This window comes from Adiantum capillus-veneris, chromosome 1, assembly GCF_014529385.1.
Source record: "Adiantum capillus-veneris isolate H3 chromosome 1, ASM1452938v2, whole genome shotgun sequence".
Classification (NCBI taxonomy): Eukaryota; Viridiplantae; Streptophyta; class Polypodiopsida; order Polypodiales; family Pteridaceae; genus Adiantum; species Adiantum capillus-veneris.
This window is the reverse complement of record NC_140931.1, coordinates 58,485,368-58,509,777: the sequence shown is the minus strand read 5'-3', so window position 1 is coordinate 58,509,777 and position 24,410 is coordinate 58,485,368. Positions and strand designations below refer to the sequence as shown.

At 42.1% G+C, this 24,410-nt stretch overlaps 1 protein-coding gene across 1 annotated transcript in view; it reads left to right on the top strand.

Annotated features, from left to right (window-relative positions):
• Positions 1-8,227, top strand: part of LOC147464857 (uncharacterized) — a 38,651-nt gene extending 30,424 nt beyond the window's left edge. The window contains exons 9-16 of the mRNA XM_086522727.1: positions 3,826-3,881; positions 4,007-4,671; positions 4,756-4,955; positions 5,948-6,257; positions 6,362-6,649; positions 6,728-6,837; positions 6,903-7,233; positions 7,319-8,227. Of these exons, the coding sequence (XP_086378853.1) occupies positions 3,826-3,881; positions 4,007-4,671; positions 4,756-4,955; positions 5,948-6,257; positions 6,362-6,649; positions 6,728-6,837; positions 6,903-7,233; positions 7,319-7,699 (2,341 nt within the window). The 3' untranslated portion in view covers positions 7,700-8,227. The remainder of the gene's footprint in view (positions 1-3,825; positions 3,882-4,006; positions 4,672-4,755; positions 4,956-5,947; positions 6,258-6,361; positions 6,650-6,727; positions 6,838-6,902; positions 7,234-7,318) is intronic.
• Positions 8,228-24,410: the final 16,183 nt, after the last annotated feature.

Here is a 24,410-nt window from a genome sequence, read left to right as displayed (position 1 = left end):
GCTTGTATGGTTTGAAACAGTCTCCCCGTGCATAGTATCACAAGTTTGATACATTCATGAGGTCTCAAGGATACAAAAGAAGTAATTCTGATCACTGTTTGTATATCAAAACGGCAAGTGATGGATCTCTTCTATTGCTGATTTTGTATGTTGATGACATGCTTATTGCGGGTAACAATGTCACGGAGTTGGATGCACTACAGCAAAGCTTAAAGAATCGCTTTGACATGAAGGATCTTGGTAATGCTAATCATATTTTGGGCATCCGTATCTCTCGAGATAGACCTAACAGGCGTCTGTATCTATCTCAACGAGATTATGTTAATAAGGTGCTACATCGTTTTCATATGGATGGGGGAAAGGCACTTGGTACTCCGCTGCCTCCATATGTAAAACTGACTGCACATGACTGCCCAAACACAGATGATATGCGGGCTGAAATGGCTAAGATTCCTTATGCATCAGCCGTTGGCAGTTTGATGTATGCTATGGTTGCTACACGTCCGGACATTGCATTTGCGGTGGGAGTGGTAAGCAGGTACATGAGCAATCCTGGCAAAAAGCATTGGGAAGCAGTGAAGTGTATCTTGAGATACTTGAAAGGCACTAAAGACTTGTGCATTTGTTTTGGGAAGAGTGAGACATCTGTGCATGGCTTTACAGATGCAGATTTTGCTGGACATCCAGATTGCAGGAAGTCTACCTCTGGATATGTGTTTACATTCACAGGAGGTGCAGTTTCTTAGATTTCTAGACTGCAAAAATGTGTTGCTTTGTCTACCACTGAGGTTGAGTATGTGGCTGCCACTGAGGCATGCAAAGAAGCTTTGTGGCTCATGCGTTTGGTAGAAGAGCTTGGCATTAAGTCACCGGTTCCTGTGCTACACTGTGATAGTCAAAGTGCTATTATGCTTGCAAGGAATCCTGTTTTTCATGCCAAGACAAAGCACATAGAGGTGAAGTATCATTTTATCAGGAGTGTGCTTGATGACAAGAGCATTACACTTGTCAAGGTGCACACAGATGACAATCCTGCAGTTCTTTTGACCAAGAGTCTTCCAGCAGAGCGGTTTGCATATTGCCGTCAGATGATGGGTGTTGGATGAGTAAGTGCATGATCAGCTGTTGTATCATAGTTAGCTGATTCTTTGATCTCCCAAGGTACATTGCCTTTAGGTGGGAGGTTGTTAGGGAATAAAGGCCTAAGTGCTTTGTACTTATAACTTATAAGTTAAAAAGACTTATAAGTGAGGGGGCCCAAGTGTGAATGGCCCCCTAGTCACTTACTCATATACTCAAATGTGAAGCCCAAAAGAACACCAGCGTGGCTTTTCCCAAAAATCTCAACGAGCTCTCTCTCTCTCACGTTTTTCTCTGCGCAAGCTTCTTCAGCGCCTCTCTCCCCTTCTCCTTCACTCTCATTGCATAGGATAGCAAGTGGGCTCTCTCTCCTGCTCCCCCACACATATGACCAACTTGTCCGCACTTGAAGCATCTTCCTTCACTAATGTAGGTTCGCAACTCAACAGGTGAGAGATATCTCCCTTTCTTGGGCTGATTTGGCTTTGCTTCTGCTTCGGAGGCGGTTCTTTTCTTCTTTTGAGAAGAAGTCGAAGAGGTAGGTTGCTCATGGAGAGCCTTCTGCTTGGCATGGTAAGTGCTTTGCTCCATCTTCCTGGGAGTACCTTTGTCATGTATTCCATCAGCTATGCGGGCTGATTCCATAAGTATCTGCAAATTACCTCGAGGGTAAAGCTTCATAGCCTTTTGCAAGGCTTCATGCAGTCCTGCTTCAAACTTGCGCATCTTCTCCGAATCATCAATCTTCTTGAATGGAGTGACTTTCAAGAGAACGTCCCAAAACCTATCCACATAGTGTGGAACAGTTTCGTTCTTTGACTGTGAAAGTCGATCCCATTCTTTCTTTACCTCTTCCTCATAGTCTGGAGGAAGGAACTGTGCGTTGAACTCCTTCTTGAAAGTAGTCCAATCTTGGGGTTTGCGATCTTCCAGGATAAGGGTTAACCACCAATTGCTGGCGGTGCCTTTCAGGTACAAACTAACATGGCGAAGCTTGGATCTTTCCTTAAAATTCCCTTCTGCAAATGCAACTTCAAATTGGCGGATAAAAGCCAAAGCTTTGTCATTATCACGCTTTCCATTGTAGGTGTCGAATTTCACATCTTTGTCCCCCGACTTGAATGTTTTTTGCCTGTGGTGCTTCTTCTTATGATGCTCCTTCTTTCTATGCTTAGACTCCTTATGAACAGGAATCTTTTCCCTTGAATGCACTTCTTGTTGGGACGGATCTTCCAGGAACATGTCTTCCGAAGCAACTATGTCATCCAGATCCTTCATGAAAGAGAACTGAGGGGAATCAAGGGGATCCTGCTCTAGTCGAGTCAAAAATGCCCTCTTCTTCCGCCGCACTAGGTGTCGGAAGTCAATCTGTGACTGTCTGTGAGTGATGTCTCCCAAAAGGACCTTCCTCTGAAGTCTAGTTCTAGTCTGGCGGCATTCCTCATCATACCAGCTGTTCTGAGGCATGCTCTCAGAATGGCATCTTTGCTTAGGCTGGGTGTTTGTAAGCTCCTCCAGAGGTCGCCCTGGCTCCTCAGTGCATAGGCGTATGTAGATCCTGTCTATGTATATAGAATCCGTCTCCTGCGTGAAGGTGTAGCGAGTAGGGGCTGCTACCCGTGGCCTGTGTGCTACACCGAACTAGAAAGAGATGGTCAACGACACAAGAACATGATCCTCTGCCACCCCAATAGGTCTGGGATCCTGGATACTAGAGATGAGGCTCGGCTGTGCCATGACATAATCCATTGTGCTGGCTCCATGTCTGTGTGGAAAGCAGGTGAAACCTCCCACAGCTGGAAATCTCTGTAGGCCGAAATGAGTCCGTTCGACGTAAAAATCTCCACCCCCAGCGCTCCGTACAGTCACCCAGGTCGGCATAAAGGCATACACACCACTCACCAAATGAAATGAGCATGTGGGCCGACCCAGAAGCAATGCCGCAAAGACTCATCAGTCAGTAAGGTGCAATGCTGACATGTCAGGCCATGGCCGAAACAGACAGCCTGAGTGCCAACAGGAAGACTGCATGTGCTAGCTTCCACATGAAATATTGTTGGCACTCAACAGCTGCAAGCATCCTCATGAAATATGAGATATGCCTGCTAATCGTGAGTCCCCAAATGCAAAATCAGAACTGCGCGAGGATTCAGGAGATCTTCTGGTCGAGCCAACGCGGCATACGCGAAGGTGGTGGGAAACAGGGGCAGGAACAGTGGATCCACACAAGCTCTCTTGCCACAAGAGCCGACCGCTTTGATAGGCTGCAAAGTGAGATCAAGAAAATGTGAAGGAGGTTCCGACCCTTGTGTATGACCGAAGTGACCTCGATTTGCGAAGGACGAGAAGACCAATATTGAATAAATGCCTCCCGTGTCACATTAGGATGGTTGTGGCCATTAAAGCACCTGCATCAGCTCTTATGGAGCGGTTCGACTCACTGTCGTCCAGGATAGTCACCTCAATCTCAGCCATACGGAGAGCAACCTCTCTCCAGATTGTAACACACAATGTGACATGTCCTTGCTCGGCATTCATTTGAGGTGCTTGTTGTAACCAGTTTTAAAGGTTGAGTAACTCTCATGTTGGGCTGGTTCATTGTCTTTTGTAATAAATTGCTTCTAGTAAATTGCGTTGTAGTTTAGTTACCTAACGACAGTGTTTATTTAGGCATGCCTTTTCGTGTTCTTATTTTGACTTTCATTAAAAGTTCATGGATTGAGGTTATCCTCGATTTTTTTGCAGGTATAAGCTGCTGATCTATCTCAAGTATTGCTTTTTAGGATTGGCATTTCCACCTGGTAAGAGATTTTCTGTGCATAAATAGGTATTGAATCATATGCCAGCATAGAACATTTTCTCCAATTGACCACAAAAATAATAGCAAGGTTTCAAAGGAGAGTAAAATCATATGCTACGTTTGCAGGTCGCGGGGAAATTGCAGCTACTCGTTTGCCAGCATTGCGTAGTGAATTGTTGCAGTGCCTACTAGACAATAAACCCCTCACATCCTCTCCGGATGAAGAAAAGCGACTGGTATTTCAATCGATAATCCACCCAAGGCTAAGCTGCCTTCTTGCGTTTGACTTAAAGGCCACACTGGAAGTTTTATGGTATGCATTTCCAGAGGGTGGACCATTGGGCATTAAGAATGAAAGTGTGAATCAAGAATCTCCATCATTAACGACAGAACAGTCGGAGCTTGTCAGTGGAGCAGAGAATGGGCTTCAGCTTCTGCAAGACATTGTTGGTGCTTTGACTGATATTCTTGAAAGAATCCACTTACACTCATTGAATGTTGGTAGTAAGTCCCCTGTGGAGGTTGATACATGGCATCTATGCATGGCCAAGATTGATGCCGGTCAGATCATGGAGTTTATTGCAGATTTTGTTGCATCAGGACGGGCAAAAGTTTCTCGGGTTGTTTTAGCTAGAATTTTGGATTATCTAGCCAGTGCTGACAGAAAGACGATGGTGGATGATGCAAGGAGAAGAGAGGGTATTCTAGTGAAAATATTGATTGGGGTACCAGAGTCAGAGTGGGATTCTCATTACGTTCTTGAGCTTGCTCTGCAAGCCCACTTCTGGCAGGTTCTGCAATGGATCTATAAACTTTCTTTTTTCATTAGGTCTATGATGAAATATTTTTTTAATCAGAAACCTATATGTTTGCAGGCTAGCGCTTGTTTGCTCGCCAAAAAGGGTGATTTAGTGGCTGCATTAGACAGTTACATGAAAGATAAGGAACAACCCCACAATGGGTTTCTGTTTATATTGGATGTGCTAAGTCCTGAGAAGCAGCTTAGTAAGCAAACCTTGGCAGAATTCAGAAGCTCAGTGCTTGCTCGCTTGCCTGAACTTTTACAACTTAGCAGGTAAACACCTCATGATCAACTCCTTCGTTAAGTTTTTAAAAGGTGTCTCATTGTCCAAAAGTTCTCGTAATCTTATGACATAAGCCACCAACAGCTATTTCTCAATGGGATAGGGCTATTTATGTATTCCCTCTATCTGATTGGGAAGATGTCCACACCTCCCTCTGCTCATTTCAGTATTTTCTCCACTCATATAAATATGGACTGGTCCAAATATTCTTAGAGTTTATCTGTCCATTCATTTCAATATGAATTGGTCCAAATATTTTTAAAGTAAGTCTTTAATCATAAACAGAAGCTCTTCAGGAATATAATTTCTGTTAGAGGTTCAGAAATAAAAGTCTTGCAGTGTAATGTGTAAGGGCTTTTTAGAGTGGAAATTGACAGGTTTAATATAGTATTGTATAGAATCTGTACAGAGCCGAGAAGCAATGCAATGGGACTAGTTATCTAACTCATTAGTTGTGCTCAAAATTGAGACGCCAATTTGTGGTAATTAGATTTGTTCTTTTGCATAACAAGGTTATTTGACACTCTTGAGCCAAAGAAAACTTGAGCTTCTAGATTATGAACTCTTCCTGTGCTTCATAACTGTAGGTAGACTGACTATGTAAGAAATAGGTCTTATTATTCAAGCCTTCTGGTTGGAGGTTGTCTTGTTGATGAAGCTTTTGTTAGTAAAGGATGAAGGAAAATTGTGTCTGGGAAAATTCACACACTTGTCACTATCTTCATACAGAGACACGAGCATTCATCATCTTTGAGTGGTCATTTGCACAAACAAAACACTGAGGTCATAAAAAAAACTTTGCTAGGTTGACTGTAGGGCTCCTATTGCAGAAAATCTTTTAAATCCAAGACTCTCAAGTTACATAACAAAGAAATGGATCTCACAGTGGTCTCCCATACGGCTTGTTTAATGGTCTATAGATACTTCTCTGTTTCCTGTGCTTCACAATGCCTACTTGTAAGTTGTGTATACTTGTTTTCAGTGAGGCAACGCTCGTGATTATGTTGAAGCACTTCAGCAAAGAACACAGGACGATTCTCTCAGACTTGGCACCATATCCTCCTTTGCTTTTCCAGTATTTAAAGCAAATTATGAACACACGGTTGGGTTACAAGTCTACTTTACTGTCAGTTCGAAATGTGATTGCACCATCAGATGGAGTTACTCATGTTTTGGATCACGACATGGGTCATAAGACGTCTGACTTTTCCCTTGGCAATGAGAACTTATCAGATTTGCTAAAAACTGCTGGACTAGACTTCAGCAATGAAATGGAGGAATTGTATGTTGAGGTACCAATCTTTAATTGAAACGCTTATTCCTGTGTACTGCCCAATCAAAACTCTGTCTGAAGTTGAACACTTTGTCACACATCGTTATGCTTTGTTATTTGCAGCTTCTTTGTCAATTTGAACCAAGATCTGTGTTGAAGTTTCTCAAGAGCTTTGAAGAATACAGGTTAGAGCATTGTTTAAAGCTGTGCCAAGATCATGGTATTGCTGACGCAGCAGCATACTTGCTTGAGCGCGTAGGTGACATTAGTAGTGCTTTGTCACTTGTGTTGGCCAACATGGATTATCATATGCATGACATGGACCTGTCGATTGCCCGGTTATATGCGCAACAACTGAATGTAAATTCAGAAGTTGAGGATAATGTGGAGCAGTTTCTGAGTATCTCAGAGGTAAGAGTCCCTTGTTGTCCTAAAATTTTCCTCGACATAAGCATTAAAAACTCGCTCCATAATGTCATGGTTCTGCAGGTTGCAACCACCTGTTCTGTCATGCACGATGCTGTTGCATTATGTCAACGGAACACATGGCGAATGAATCCTGCAGAGTCAGAAGCCTTGTGGTTTCGCTTGCTAGACAGGTAATTGCTTCAGGAGTACTGTTTTATCATCAAAAGGTGAGTTTCTGAGCTGTATTTAGTGCCAGGTTTGTCGACCCGCTTCGTAAGCTCCATGAAGCAAGAAAGCACTTGAGGAGGAGGAGGGCTTCAAGAGCAGTTGGCTTGACAACAAACAAAGAAAGTGGTGAAGGTATTTACAAGTGGAAAGTGGCTATGATTAGTCGTAGGGCAGTGGACTTGATGCAAAAAGTGCTAGTTTACTTGATTGGAGAGATCGTGAATGGCATGATGGGATACATTCCACTCTCTAGCATTATGGACAAGCTTCTATCCAACAACGGAAGACATGAATTCGGAGATTTTAAGGGCACTATCCTGCAGATGCTTGGCTTGTATGGTTATGAGAGAACAATTCTGGTAACCACTTGGTACCTCCAAATGGATTCAGCTTCTATTCGCTCTAATCTGCGTCCCATCTCACTCTTGGTTTTGGTGTATTCAGTTAACTGCAAAGCAGGTGGTGGAGGATGATATGTTTCATAAGCTCAGTATTTACAAGAGACGGGTGTCTCGAGGTTATGCACCATGCAGCTCAATGTGTTGTGTTTGCAAACAAAGACTAAATGGGAGTGAAGCCTCTGATGGTGGAAGGATGGGTGGTCTGAGGTTCAGGAGAGAGGAAAAATCTGCAACTGTCTCAGTTCGACATTCGCCGTCAACAAGAGGGACAAACTCTGTGATGATTTTTTCATGTGGACATGCAGCACATTCTAGCTGTATTAACCCGGATGTAAATAGGATACCAGAGTTTGTAAATTGTCCTCACTGTCTGCCTAAAATTAGCCTGTCCAACCTACCAAGTGGAAGGAGGACGCATCATTGAGCCGTTTTAGCAAATAGAGGCAAAATTGTATTCAGAAAAAGGTGTTATTAATGGATTGATTCTTCTTACTGGTAAGATCTTGGCCTGGCAACATCTGCAGGGCAGCATACTTATTCCTGGCAAAAGTGAATTGCAATAAGTTGTGCTGATGCCCTGCCATAAGGAGAGGGCAGGCCCCCTTTTCACATCTTTCAGCGACGGAAGAATTGTGTCCTACATTTTGTATTAATTGGCTTAATCATCCTCAAACTTCTGCAAGGTGTGTAAGCAGGCGTCCCTTTGTTTGCTGGCCCTTTCTATTGGTCTGCCCTTTACTCAGTACAATTGCTCTCCCACCACTTTCTTCTTGTGTTCAGGACCAGGATGTGGGTGTTGATATTTGCCTCTCACTACAGTAATGCAGGCTTTTATATCGTGCTGTTGACAGATATAAAGTCTGCATTACTGTAGTGAGGCAAATATCAACAGCCACATCCTAGATGACCACCTTGTCAATGGCTCCAAATATAGCGCACACGTTCAAAGTCATTACCTCTGTATGCACAAACTTAGAAATATTACATGTTAAAATCTATTGAGCTATTCAACAATATAAGAATACCTTTGTGTGGTGACCATAAAGGGGTTTCCCCATCTTGCTGTTGCAAACAAATGAATAATTGTGTGCACACTTGTTGATTTCAACTTTTTTGCGTGGATAGACAATGTAGGGGGGACCTTATGTGTGCCCTTTTGTATGGTGGTGATGGCAATGCGATGCGGCCTCAAAATTTTGTCCATGCTATCTGGGGAATGCTAGCTCCTAACTCCTAGCTATAGAAAGAAATTAATTTATCGCAAGTATTCAAAAGCTTTAGGGAATCGAGGTTCTAGATGCATAGACATGTATATATTTTGTAATTAAATATGTGGCTATGTACCTGATAGCAAACTGAAATATATTTCCCATAAAGTAGAAGAATTTTAGCCATTTTGTCAATGGAGAATACTATGTATATGAGTTACACTAGCTATCGAATTACTTTCTGATTGAAAAAGCCCAACCTTCCATTTCATTTTGAACAAACAAATAAGGGCATCTTAAAAACACACAACCTTATCTCAAGAGCGCCAAGCTCAAACACTACATGATTATTAAAGAGGCTATCAAGTAAACAACTATCAAAATGCTCCATTTGAGCACCCTCTATAAACACACAAATTTTAGATGACACAGTTAAACTCTTTAGCATGCCAAAACGATTAGAAATTGAGGAGTGCTAATCAATTAATAAGTCACCATGATTAAACGTGATTGAAATAAAGTAAATTTACATTATGAAAAACATAATCAAGAGCCACTACAAAGAGGTAACCATAATCTTCCAACATTTATTGATAAGTGTCATTTATGTGTTGTTTGTTACATTTATGTGGTGCCAATAAGCCCATTGTGCTATGACTATGGGTACTTGATAGTGTAATTATCTTCTTTGTCACATGCCCATTTATGCTTATTAAACTTTGTAAAGTTTAGCTACCATATGGTGCTTTGCCTCACAAAGCTAACTAGCACTTTGTGCTACGATTTTGGGTGCTAGTTAGCATGTTGTGCTAACCTTCTAATTATATTGCATTGCACTTTTACTCTCTACTTTGCCTTTTGATTCTAAATAGCACTCTTAACATGTGTTCTTGAATTGAGCTCAATTTTTCTCGAGTAAGAGTAGAGTATTCAGAAGATTTGAAGATCAATTCGGTCCTCTTAAGCGTGCTTCAATTGTAGTCCATCTTTGTGAGGAGAAGCTCTTTGAAAGGGCTAAATCTAGACATTTTTCAAAACAAAGAGAGTGTATGGAAATTTTCGGAGGAGGAGATGTGAATAGAGAGGTGAATCAGAATGGTGAATCACACCCACTCCACGCATGTTTTTGTTAGACAAGGGGAACTAGAACCTCAGAGTCCACCTCCCAACCACCCACTATAAAGCATGGCTCCTAGCCCTTTGCCCTAGTTGGACTCCCTTTCCACACTACGTAGCCCGACCTTGCCCTTGTCTAGTCCGGCTTTACTGTTGTCCTGACATTACTCCCCCCTTAAAGAAGAGTTTTCGTCCTCGAAAACAAAAGTGGTAGTACCTTCGTAATACCACTAATGTTTTCTTAATGTAGTGAGGAGGTTCAATAAAACCAAGAGCAACCTCTCGATTTTCAACATTGTTGTCCTTTTGCAAGCACTTGGGTCTTAATTGGTAACTCCATGTATGACTCACTTGAGTACTGTAAAGGCGTAACTATAACTAAGAGTTGTCCAAAGGCATAGCAAGGTTTCAAACCTTCTGAAGGTATTGGAGTAATGCAATTAAACCTAGGCGCAACTGTCCATGAAGTTGTGAGCCATATTTTCAACTTGCGTGAGTATCTTAAAAAGCTCATACCTCTTACGGAATAGAATAGGGAGAGTCCTCATGTCATACTTCTGACCATTTTGGAATACAGAGAACTACATGTTCACCCCTAATGTAGGTTACATGCCAACATACTTTGGCAACACACCTACTAAGTCCTTGACTTATGAAACTATTGCAAATAGGTGTTCAAAGTTGAAAACCTAAGCAAATTCTAGAATAGGAAAAGAATTGCCCATTCAGAAATGATTTGTGCTAACGTATGCTCTCAGTAGATCGTTTAGCATTAGAAAAAATACTTGTAAACTATCCATCCAACGCTCGATGAATAACAGTAGTAAGAGTGAGGTGCTGTCCCCCAACCACTTACAGACAGTCTTCCACGACTGACTAGAACTATGACTCAACCTGTGAGCATCCAACCATATACTCGATATGGAGTGGAGGCAACCAACAGGGTTTAAAGCGGTTGGATTGGAGGAAACTCTTAGAGTTTAGACCAAGTAACCACAAATACCCATACTGTGCCATTACCTTGTATGGCAGGGTGTAAACTCATCATAAATTTGCATTAGAGATTGCACATGCAGGGCAAAAAGGTGCAGAGAGAATAAAGTCCATGAATTGGCATGCCGCTCCAAATAAATCAGTGTTGAATACTAGGGCCCATAACACCTAGTGGTGCATGCATTTAACACAAATTTACCCAAACCGCAATTCCATGACGGGACTTTCCACGGTACATACGTGAAAGCCTTTCAAGAAGAGTTGGACCATAACAGAATGTGAAAGCTCAGTCACACCTAGGTACCAACCAGGAGACATTCTCAGAAACTTAGCATATTTGGCTATATGTAGAAACGACCCTCCGTTAAGGTGGTTTCACAGCACTGGTCTTTGTAGCAAGTCTGTCTTGAGTACTCGATAATTTCTGGCCACTGAAATTGTTCCTGATACGGTGTGCTTCAAATGGTCTAATAAATGGATGCGACCAGCACGTAGGGACCTCATCGCGACACATCATTAGGAAGTTGGCGCCAGTGTCAGTCCCAAAGACTTATATTCTCCACATGTGGAATATGTCTCAAATAAGGATGGCCGAAAAAGCGACATCCATCATGTACAAGAGGTACTTGTGTGTGGAGGTAACTGCAAAACACTTTGCGACAAGAGTGAGAGGGACCCTCATTATCATTGCTCCACATTGACTAAACTGAACTCCTTGAGTTCCTAGACCATGTTGTATCCCATGTGTCAACATGTGCCAAATAGAACCATTCCTTGGAGGTCTGTAACTATTTCAATAAGAATCAAACCCATGACGGTATCTTGAGGAATAGAGAAAATAACACTATTTTCTCAAAATATTGTGCTCTTACCTGACCGTGTCATGCGGCTAAGAGCCAACTGGATGAAAGCCTTCTAGCTCAAACATCCCTTGTACAGAACTTAATCAAACATAATTGGAAAAAATAAATCCAAAAACATATACTTACATTGGGATAAATAATACTTGATACTTATCTGAATGGCCAGTGCAGCTTTCCACCTGGAAAGATACATGACCAAAATTTCTGTGACCTGTGAAACACTAAAAGAGAAATTAGTGAGGTAAAGAAATTTAAACTGGTAACCCTGGGTGTTGCCTTCGCAATGCAAACCCGTTGTCAAACCCCTTGGTAAGACCCTTTATAGAATCTGCACAACGAGTAGATAACGATAACCAACATAGTCGACCGTGTATAAAAATGATTGGAATCAACTTGAAAATTTGAATTTGTTCACTATCCCCTGATAGATTGAGGACCTCATTTTGTGAAAGTACAACTCGGATAGATCAACTGTGATCTTCAATGCCTATGGGGTGGTTGAGTAAGCACCTGTGGGGTCTTACCCCAACAGTATGCGTCCATAGACACCTGTAGTGCTATAGAGAGAGCAGGAGATCCACACTAGTGAAAGGCCTAGCTCTACAGCCATGCTGTCACAATGGTTTGTTGTATCAAAAATCCGTGGTAGAGATCAACTGATGTGAGTTTATAAAAAATCAACTCGAGTGTCGGACTGAAAACATGTTGTGCAAAAATGACACCCTAAACATCCGTAATGACAAGACTCTGGCTTGTCAATTAACATCGATGTGTACTCCACTGGATAGATCTGTTCGATCTTAAGAACAAGCACCCCAGGAATGCCAACAATGACTCTTAGTCAGCGTGTGTGGCTCATAGCCCGTATATGGAAATTAGTGTTCAATCATGGTGAAAGTGATAAAGACCAATGTAGAGGACGTCTTGCCCAATTTCTAGCTGAGAGTTAGAGCACCTTGGCTCATGCTGACCCCCAAACAAAACATGTAGCAAAAGATTCTTAAAAAGTTTTCATTATTTCTTTTAAGAGATAGGAAAGAGAGAGAGAGAGAGAGAGAGAGAGAGAGAGAGAGAGAGAGAGAGAGAGAGAGAGAGAGAGAGAATGCTGGGCTGAGGGACTTTCCTTAAGTTACTACCTTGTATGTACCGCGTCCATGCTTGTGTGCATCTTATGTGTAGCATGTAGCTTATCCTTTAAGCAAGTAACAATCTTACTGTATAACGCTCTCATCGAGAGAGGTAACAGAAAACACAAGCCATATCTGGCCTCACCTATTGTGTAGGGGGTCGTGACTGTATGAAAATGACTTAAATATGGCACTTTGCCGGTTAATTAAGTCGTAGATTTAAGTTCCTTGTAGTGGTGGTTTGTGATGACTGTATAAGGACGGAAGCGTACTTTATACCACCTAGTTAGCATGCCTTGCATAGAAAAGTGGCCCGTGGCTACCGTGACCGTCATAAATGTAAAAGTTTACACCAGAAGTGCCTTGCATCGGACTGGACTGGTAGGGATTTGTTGAGATGATATCCCGATTAATGTAGGTGCTCCCAACTTGGTTGCTACTACTCTTGACGCCAAAGCAATCGTAGCATGAATTAGAAGTCTTGTCATGTGAAATTGACCAAGCATTTGGCGTTGCACAACAAACAATATTGTCCAAAGTAAATGTGGAATGTAAAATTGTGTGACACGTGTATCATATACACCCTAAGTCATTGATCCTGCATGCACCTCATAATGTTTTCGATTGAGCGTATAAGCCGAGAGTATGGACTGGTCGTACCAAAAATTATGGTATCAGAAAAGAAATCGGGGCATAACACTACCCAATTCAAAAAATGGACAATACTCTGAAAAGCCACATTCACGTATGAAGACATATAGCTACTATGCAACTAGAGTTTATGTCGAATCACAAACTAATGCATCATGTTTACGTTGTTGGACATGTGGACACTAGTTTTTTTTATGCGTTCCTAAGCAAATAAAGCATAATTTTGACTTTTTGCACGTCGAAAGTCGGATTGTGATAGTCGCTTTCTTACCACGTTGGTCACGACCAGACCTGTTCCTACCACCGAATTATCTTGTGCATGTTGGACCTCTTTGGTCATAACTAGTGGGTTGACAACCTCTTGGGTTTCCAGCAAGTGAGAAGTTGATCCTGGTAGCATATTGTAAATTAATCGTGTGAGATTTTCCACTTGCATAGCCAATATTTGGACCCGTACAGCTAACTTGCGAAATCGGGCATCAAAAGTTTGCCAGTCCTGTCGAGTGACAAACTCCCTAGCATCCGGTAAGTCACTATCATCCTCCAGAATATCAAACACGCTTTGAGGAGGAGGTGTACATACTCGTGGAGAGACAGATAGACTGCCTGGGTATGCATCATCCGTCCCGGTTGTCACGTGGGTACCCTCCGTGTGAGATTTTCCACTTGCATAGCCAATATTTGGACCCGTACATAGACTGCCTGGGTATGCATCATCCGTCCCGGTTGTCACGTGGGTACCCTCACGTGTGAGATTTTCCACTTGCATAGCCAATATTTGGACCCGTACAGCTAACTTGCGAAATCGGGCATCAAAAGTTTGCCAGTCCTGTCAAGTGACAAACTCCCTGGCATCCGGTAAGTCACTATCATCCTCCAGAATATCAAACACGCTTTGAGGAGGAGGTGTACTTACTCGTGGAGAGACAGATAGACTGCCTGGGTATGCATCATCCGTCCCGGTTGTCACGTGGGTACCCTCCGTGAGAGTATCCGACCTCGCGGCATCAACAAGTGAAGCAGACTCCAAGTATTCGAAGTCAAACATGTGTTGATCATCAATTTCTGCATTCATGGAAAAGATGTGTTGTGCGAACAAAAGAGAAAACAATACCTTGGATTGCAGAAAGGCTCGTAGCCGTATCGAACACAGAAACTCATAGCAGAGGCCGGTGATTAGTCGTGCTAACTCGTCGGCGGTCGTAAAGAAAAATACTGGTAATTAGCCTTGCTAATTTCATTCGTGCTCCAATTGCCGCTGAGGATGTAATCTTGCTCCTAGTTCCAAGAAAACAATAAGATAGTGTAGGTGTGTTTGCCTTGAGCACCCGTACTGCACTTGGTTGGTGTATGTTGGATACCTTGCCGATGACTTGAATGAAGGTACGAACACGAACATGCAGGATACGCAACAGAAAATAGCAGCTTGTCTTTATTTTTCCCGGCCTTGCCCTTGCTTGGCTCTGGTGGATTTCCTAGCTTTGCCCGAAGCTTCACAAGAGGGGAGGGGGGGGGGCGGGGGGGGGGGGGGGGGGGGGGGTTTACCCTACTGTGGGTACCGTCCCTTAGTTGTTGAAAAAATCCGTGGCCACTAACCCCAATTGGGTTAGATGCCCATCGGGTGTGAAAAAAAAAACGCTACTCACCGGCTATGGCGACCTACAGACAACGCAAGGGGGGAGCGTTTGCTCACTCCGCCTCATATGGTGGTCAAGGGCGTCTGCTACATGCACTGGATTTTCTCCTCGCACCCGCGCGATGCTGTCAAGCCCGAGAGGGCGCAATTCCGTGCAAGTCGCCTGTCGGCTACTTCCCCTCGCAGGAGGTGTTGCCCACGCCGTCGGCTTCGTCGTCCTCCTCATAGGGAGTGAGCTCCGTGGCCTCCTTCACCCTGACATGCAAAAGCATGCAAAGATTGTGTGGCTCCCCTCCTCCATGGCTGTGCCTTCCCCAAAAATAGTTACCTTGCTCTTGATATCAATGTTAGAAAAGGGGAAATAGAACCTCGGAGTCCACCTCTCAACCACCCACTATATAGCATGACTCCTAGCCCTTTGCCCTACTTGAACTCCCTTTCCACGTTGCCTAGCCCGACCTTGCCCTTGTCTAATCCGGCCTTGCCGTTGTCCTGACAATTTTCCACCAGACAATTTGCATGATGTTGTGATGCTTGCATGCATGGGCACTGGAATTAATGTGTGAGAGAATTCCATGTACCATCATGGTAGTTTCACATTGTAGTACCTCTATTTGATTTAACCAACCATAAGGATGAAGAAGATGCATACAATGATACAACATATAAAGGCCATTATGACATTCTGTGTAATACATTGTATGTGGTGATACTTTTGCGGTGAATACTGATGGTATTTCCAAAGAAGAGAGTGGAATTCTACTTTGCTTAAAAGAATTACAAAAAGGTAGTGTTCTAAAGAGAGTTATGCTGATAAAGACCAAAACGAGATTGAAAAAGGGTCTCTTAGAAAACAATAGACCTACTATAAACTACTGACTGATATGCCTCTAGCACACATACTATCATACCTCGTTTTGTGCATCAACGTACTTATGGGAAAAAGCCTATGAATCTATACACACACACGCATGTACCTATGACCACGTTCATTAAATGAGCAAGATAATCATCATCTTCTATAGCCATGTGATCCCAATCTTGTGTGCATGTGTGAGTGGAGCTCTTTTTTTGTTTTTCTTTTCAATGAAACCCCCAGCCCCCCCCTCTCAAATATTCTCTCTCTCTCTCTCTCTCTCTCTCTCTCTCTCTCTCTCTCACACACACACACACACACACACACACACACACACACGCACGCACACGCGTGCGCGCGCACGCACACACACACACACACACACATTTCTTTGACACGCTTGTTTTAGGATACATAATGCAAATTTTTTATGCATTGTGCTCTAGATTGGGCTTGTTTGTCTTTTGATCTGTCTTTTTAACTCTAGATTGGGCTTGTTTGTGCTTTGCTCTGTTTTTTTAACATTTGATAGAATATCCCTATTGACCCATAGGTCTTATGGTTTTTGTTTTCTGCTGAATAATCATCCCATTGTTTGATGGTATCGCACCCCTTTGCAAAAACTCCTATCGTTATATAGTGGGAACTTTCCCTCCACCTACCCTTCGTTAAGATGGCATACTAGGCCTCTGTGCATGCATTCAAAATCTGCCTCCTCCCAATGCTAGATTTTTTCCAATATGTTCTATGCATGTGGCTTCGACTGCAGCTCGTACCTACCTATTGTCTATTCACTCCAACCTATTCTCCTTCCATCTCTCTCTCTCTCTCTCTCTCTCTCTCTCTCTCTCTCTCTCTCTCTCTCCCCGCCCAGCCCCCAAATGCCATCTTGAAGCTTGGCATATTGTGCAGTCCGATTAAATTTGCTCGGCTTTGGCACTAGGATTTCTTGGAGATTCTGTATCTTGCTATGGTGAATGCAATACATTCCTTGAGCGTTGCTGAATGAACTCCAATTGTAGACAAGCTGCTTATTTAGCCAAGTGAGGGGTTGTTTTACACCCTCATTTAGCCTTGCTCTTCTGGTTGTTTTCATAGAAAATGGAGAGAGAGAGAGAGAGAGAGAGAGAGAGAGAGAGAGAGAGAGAGAGAGAGGGTCGCCATGTCGTTTCTAAGTGATGAAATCCTGCAACATGGATATTGTGGAGCAACTTGCTGCCTCTCAAATTTCTCCTTTGTCTCCTACTTGGATAAAGCTTAACCACCTGTCGTGATTTACTTTGATAGAATCTGTTGTGCATAAACTAGGGTTATTTTTGTTTAAAAAACTTGAAGGTTGTCATGATGGTTTACCTGGTTCGAGGATGGTATCTTTTGTCTGGCGAAGAATTTGTGCGAACACCAAATATTAATCTTTATCTCTATTTTGGTTCATTCATGTTGCTCTAATTGGTTTTCTTAAATTGCCTAAATAGACACATAGATCCGCCTTCGAAAGCTCTAAATTATGGATCTGCTTTGTCAATATTCAAAATTGGAATACTGGCTCATAGCATTTGTATTCACCTACTGATTCTCATATATGGTGGCATCACAAGATGGTAGGCTGGGCTTTTGTGCTGGAAATTTGATTACATTAGTTTTTATAGGAGCATAATAATGCTTACCTAAACTCTTTTTGAAAACACACATAGAATGCTACATAAATCTTGTTCATATGTGATTATGCAAACTGTATAAATGCTATAAAATAGATTTCAATTTGCCACTTGCATCAAGAGGAGGGGTAATGGCCTTCTAATGAATTACTACAATTTTAGGGGAAAGTTAATCTATATGGTTAAAATCGAATTATGATAACTTGAAAAGTGATTGAAAAAAAGAATTGCAATGTATGAAGCCACTTGCATCAGAAGGGGTGATGGCCTTCTGATGATTACAAAATCTTTGAACAAATAAAACTTTTTTGAATAGTAGTTCAGTTAAAATAATTTGAAGTAGGACAAAGATAACAACAGATAGGCTTGCTAGCACGAGTAATACGTATGTAAGACTAACAAATCTGTTGTCTGTTGTTATACTTGGTGAGTGAAGTTTACCATCTTCATCTCATCAAGAAGGTCTCAAGGAACACAAATAGTTGTGTTGTAAACAAGTCTTCCGTCATGGAAGAATCTATAGTACAAATGCCTATTGGAGGGGGGACGGGATCCAACTAATCCGGTCCTCTATTGGTGTCAATTTCTCTAAACTCTCACTCTCTTTTACAAGTATTGATCATGCCATGTTAATGAAGTAATGCGTTAGTGTTGCTCTCTCCATCCAAGCACTGTCTTTCTCACTATAAATCTATACTCAAAAGAATGCTCAAGGAAATTCTCAATATGTTATTCACTTTCCACTCCAACTCAAGTTAAAAGGTTAATTCCATTACATTGGTATCAGAGCATTTGTTTTCTCTTTTCTTGCTTAAGAAGAGAGGTCCTTAAGTAGCCTATAAATGGTTGATGTTGTTAATTATATTAGGGTAAGTGGAACTCGGATCTATTATCGGTTTTGTTGAGCCCACTATGTGGGGGATGGTGCACACCTCGGGAGTTTTGGACTTAATAATGGAGTCTTTTTAGACTTGCTTACGGCTTTACCATTATTGAGCCATAAGAAGTCCGAAAGGAGCTAGCCCTTGGCAGTTCGCTATGTTAGACCTATTCCTCTACTCTCTATAATTAACCACTTTGAGCCGTGGGTGTAGATACTTAAGAGCCAATTTTCAAAGGCTAAGAGGAGTGTCAACTAAGGTTTTGAATTGCCAAAGCATACACTAAGTACATACATAAATTTTGTTAACATGGCTGACAATAATCAAGAGAGTAGAATGAGCATTGATAGCTTTGATTTTGCACATGAAGGTGCTAATGATGATGCTCCCATGTTTGTGAATTATCTAGTCACTAGGTTGCAGCAAGCTATGGGCAACCCTGCTTTGTAAGACAAAGTTACTCAACAACTTCGTGCTTATGGAATTTCCCTTCCTCTCCAAGAGGAGAGAGAGCTTAGGAGGCCTCTTGAAGAGACCCCCAAAAGAAGACTCTCTCCCATACGAGAGGAGGAATCCAAAGAGCAAGTAAGCAATGCAAATTTAAGTTCTTCTGAAGATGTGGCTCCACGAAGACAACAGTCTTGACGATTGCCTACTCCTCCCAAGAGGAAAAGATCAACACACAGTCCTTCTCTTCGTCATTCCGAAAGAGAAGAGAGGAAACAAAGGAAGAAAAGGGCTAGGAAGAGGTCACCCTCTTCTCCTTCTTCTTCACCTTCCTCCTCTTCCGATGAAAGCTATGGATATTCTCCTAGAGAATATAAGAGAGGAGGACATCGCAAATCATTCCCTGCATGGAGAAGGTCCCAAAAGTTGAAGAAGTTCAAGGAGGGAGGAAAGAGTATCTCTTTTCTCACTTATGATGGCACCTTTGGTGCTACTGACAAAGTGTTGGCCTTCATCCAACAATTTGATGCGGCTTTTGGAGACGAGGGCTTTATAGAGTCCTCCAAGCTACACCATGTAGCTATGCACTTTCAAAAATCAGCTCGTCAATGGTGGGCTAGCCTTTGTGGCAACGGAAAAGCCCCAAAGACATGGAAAACTCTACGAATTTCCATCATGAAGCAATTCCTTGCAAGCGATGCAAAGGACAAAGTGCTTACCGAATGGCGCAGCTTGAAGCTTCTCCCTCATGAGTCTATCCACAAGTATGTAGACATGTTTTGGGATTGACGTCTCAAGGCTACTGTCTTTCAAAAGATAGACTTTGCCGAGCAAAGGCAACAATTCTATGCGGGATTACCTGAAGAGATGGCCGAATACATCAACTCTCAACGGCTTGCTACTATTAGTGAAGTAATCCATCACACCATGGTTGCTTCACGTATCAATTTCCATCAAGGGGTTGGACGTAATGTCAAATCCATGGACAACAAAGGCAAAAATGATGCAAAGGGGAAGACCAATGCTCAAAATTCTTCCCAAGGCACTTCCAACAACAACAACAACAACAATCGGTCCAAGGAGAAGGGAGTTTACAAAGGTAAAAGCAAACTCTCTCCTGAAGATCTTGAAGCTTTTCGCAAGGACCATAAGTGTTTCAAGTGTGGGGAGCAAGGACACGGCTATCGTTCTTGCCCCAAGAAGAATACTCGCAATGAGACTCCTAGGGCTTCCACCATCGATGCTCCAAAAGAGGATGCTCATTGCAAAGGCTCATCACTCTCCTATGCTTGGGGGAAGGTAAGAGAGCATGATGCATTCATCTTGTTTGACCCTGGCTCTACTCACAACTTCATATCAATGGAGTTGGCCACCAAGTTGGGCATTCAAGCTTTCAAGATGGGAGATATGGTAATGACAGCTGACGCAGCTTCCAAGGGACAACAAGCCTCTGTTACTCCCTTGATTGGGAAGTTGAGGCTTCATGTCCAAAGCTATGTTGACAAAGAATAATTTTTCATCTCTCCTCTCCAACATGAGGATGTTATCTTAGGGGCACCATGGTTTGATCGCATGGCTGCCAATATGAAGTTCCCTGAAAGGAGAATTAACTTCACTTACAGGGGAAAGAATATGTACATAGATGCTAGTGAGCGTGGTCGCACTTTTCTACTTGTAAATTCTCCTGCTTTTGATAAATCAATGAAGAGCTCGGTTTCTGCGTATATGTTTTTTGTCAAAAAAGATCCTAATGTTTCATCAAAAGTAAATGGTAGGAATCAAGAAGAGTTAGACTTGTCTAGTTTTCTAAAAGGATTTTAAGATGTGTTCATCGATGATATCCCTATGGACTTACCTCCAAAACGAGGGGATGATGACCATCGCATTGAACTCCTTCCTGGAAGCTCAACACCTAACAAGCCTCCTTATCGAGTCTCACAAGCTCAACAAGAGGAGATCATGAGGCAAGTACAGGAGCTGGTAGAAAAAGGGATGGTGAGGCCTAGTTCCTCTCCCTTTTGTTCTCCAGTCCTTTTAGTGCAAAATAAAGATTGTACATACCGCATTGTGTGGACTATCAAGCATTAAACCATATCACTATCAAAAATAGATTTTTCGTGCCTCGGGTAGAAGATCTGTTTGATGAGCTACAAGGCTCTACCTACTTTAGTAGGATTGACCTCAAGAGTAGCTATCATCAAATAAGGATAGTGGATGAAAATATCTTAAAGACCGCGTTTTGCACAACGTTCGGTCTTTATGAATATCTAGTCATGCCTTTTGGTTTGACTAATGCACCTGCTACATTCAATTGTCTAATGGAGAAAATTTTTAGACCATACCGCAAATTTTTAGACCATACCGCAAATTCACTGGAGTTTTCTTTGATGATATCATCATCTACTCCAAGTCTTTGGAGGAACATAAGCAACATCTCCAAGTGATTTTTCAAGCATTGAGGGAGAATAAACTTTTTCTCAACCAAAAGAAAAGTGAATTTTTCCTTCAAGAGATTCAACACTTAGGTCATATTATCTCTCAAGATGGTATTCGTATGGATCCTTTAAAGTTAGAGGTAATAAAAGCATGGCCTAACCCAAGGAATCTACATGCGCTAAGAAGCTTTATTGGTATGTGCGCATACTATAGACGCTTCATAGCAAAATTCTCCCAAGTAGCAGGACCACTACATGACTTAACTAAGAATAACGTTAAGTATGTATGGACTGCTAAGGAGCAAAATGCTTTTGACACACTCAAGGAGAAGCTCACCTCTCAACCAGTCCTCATGCTTCCTGATCTCTCAAAGACATTGAGGTTCAATGTGATGCTTGTGGTGATTGCCTTGGAGCAGTTTTGCTTCAAGAAGGGCATGCCATAGCATATGGGATCCGCAGGCTCAATACCGATGAACGAGTCTTGGGCATTTACGAGAAAGAGCTTTTAGCTGTTCTACATGCCCTAGACACATGGAAGCACTACCTATTGGGGACTCCATTTATTCTGCGAACCGACCACCAAAGTCTCAAATATTTCATGACGCAAACCAAGCTCTTTGACAAACAAATAAGGTGGGAAAATTTTCTTTTGCAATTGAATTTTTATATTGCTCACATTGCTGGTAAGCACAATCAAGTGGATGATGCACTTTCACGACGACCAAAAGTTAATGCAGTGTCTATTGCTACTCACAATGACCTATCTTTTATGATAGATGAGTATGGTACTGACCCTGGTTTTAGAGACATAATATCAGCCCTTGCTTTAGGGAAGAAAGAGGAACCATTCACCTTGCAGGATGGTTATCTTGTCCACGGAAATAGGCTATGTGTTACACATTCCCTTCATGACAAAGTTATGTATGAATCCCATGCTCCTCCCTGTGCGGGGCATAGAGGTATTCAACCTACTCTTCGAGGAGTAGAGACGTATTTCTATTGGCCTACCATGAAAGCGGACATACAAGAGTATGTTTCAAAATGCGTAGTATGCCCAAAGACCAAATACGATAGAGGGAAGCAATTTGGATTACTCCAGCCCTTGCCTATTCCAAATTCACCATGAGAGAGTATATCCATGGATTTCATCTTTGGATTACCCAAGTCTATCCATGGGAATACGAGAATATGGACAATAGTCGACAGGTTTAGCAAACAAGCACACTTTATTCCTATCAAAAAGATTATTAAGGCACATCAAATGGCAACTCTCTTCATATCATAGATTTTCAAACACCACGGATTACCCACATCCATTGTGTCAGGTAGAGATCCTAGAATGATCAGTAATTTCTGGAAAGGTCTCTTTGAAAATGTAGGAACAAGATTGAACTTCTCTTCGGCCTATCACCCACAAATGGATGGCCAAAGTGAGATAGCCAATCTTACGATACTCGATCTACTAAAGACTTATGTTACAGAAGTAGATCAACGCTCACAATGGAAAAAGTACTTACCACTTGTAGAGTATTCTTACAATAATACTGTACATACTTCTACGGGAAAGGCACCTTTTGAGATCATTGAGGGAAAACCAAAAAGTCCCTTGCTACTTAAAGTACAAGATCTTTGCCGCCGATGAGTATAGCCATGACCTAGAAGAATCTTTTCAAAAGATGAAGGAGGTTGTATCCATATCTCAACAAAGGCAAAAAGCTGGCTGACAAGCACAGAAGGGCCTTAACATTCCAAGAAAATGATTGAGTCTTACTTAAGTTTCCTAAGGCTCAACTAAGGCAAACGACGGGCAAAAATCCTACGGGCCATCAAAAGTATTATGCTAAGCTAGCAAAAAGATACTATGGTCCTTTCCAAATCTTGAGGCCTATCAATGAGACAGCTTACCAACTCAAATTGCCCAACCACTGGCTCATACACAATGCTTTTCATGTGAGCCTACTTAAGCCCTACAAAAGAGAGCCACCAAGTGACCTAATTATTGAAGATCCACCTGAAGTTGAAGACCAAGAAGAGGTGCTACAACCCGAAGCTATCCTTCGGCATGAAGACAAGGTGCTACGACATGGTAAGATTATCCGATGATATCTTATTAAATTAAAAAATTATCCTTTTGAAGATGCTAGATGGATGCAAGGAATACAACTTAAGGATAGTACGAACCTTGTCAATGCTTACAATGCTACATTAGAGTAAGAAAATGTACAAATTTCCTTTAAACGACTCGTGTTTTTGTCTTATAATACTAATTCTCTTTTTATTGTGCACAAATTTAAATAGTATGCATGCTTAGAATCATGTTTGTGAGGACGACGTCTCTCAAACACCAAGTAGAATTTGTCACTCTACTTTGGGAGAATGAAATGGACTAAAGAGCAGACATGCTTGCGGCAGCTATGTCTCCCAAGCACCAAATGGATTAGTCATCCATCTTGAAAGATGTCGTAGGGTAAAAAGGGATCCTCTACCCGCTAAGAAGAATTGACTAATGACTACGAATTTATCTCTTCTACCTCATAGTCGAGGACGACTATGATTTCAAGAGAGAGGTAATGTTATAAAATCTAATATCTGACCAACCCAAATGATTTTCTCATATTAAAATGATCACTTAATGTGAGAGAATATACGGGAACAAGGGTTAAGATATATATGTGCTTATAGATCTATTTCAGCACGGGGCCAATGGTAAAGGGGCCCAATTGAGAAAAGGTCTATCAAAGAGCAAGGTTAACCAATGGAGAAAAGACCTTAGGGCTGTCTTCATTAAAGCCTCCAAAGATAAGTGTTAAAGCCTCCAAAGGTAAGTGTTAAAAGCCTTAAGACATAGTCTTTAAATTTTCACTCTTTAGTCTCTAAGGTCTAAGCAGGTAAGGGGGCATCTTGCTTAAGCTAGGGCTGTGCTTAAGCAGGGGGCCTACCTGCTTACCAAGATCAAATATCTTGCTACAAAGAGGGGGGAGAGCCCTACAAAGGAGGGATGTGTGTAGTAAGTATGCACTTCACCAAGGACCCATACTCTTATGAAAGGAAAGGGGCCACATGTCAAGTGTAGAGGCACATTGCTCAAGCGGGCAAGGGCTGTGCTTAAGCAAGGGGGGTGCTAGCTTAACCTCGCAAGAGGGAAATAAGGACACTTTTCAAGAGACTACACATCTTGCCCCAAAGGGAGCCAAGCTCTCATTGGCTAGAGGGCTACATGGCCCAATGAGCTTCAAGGGAAGCCTAGGAAAGGGGTGGGGG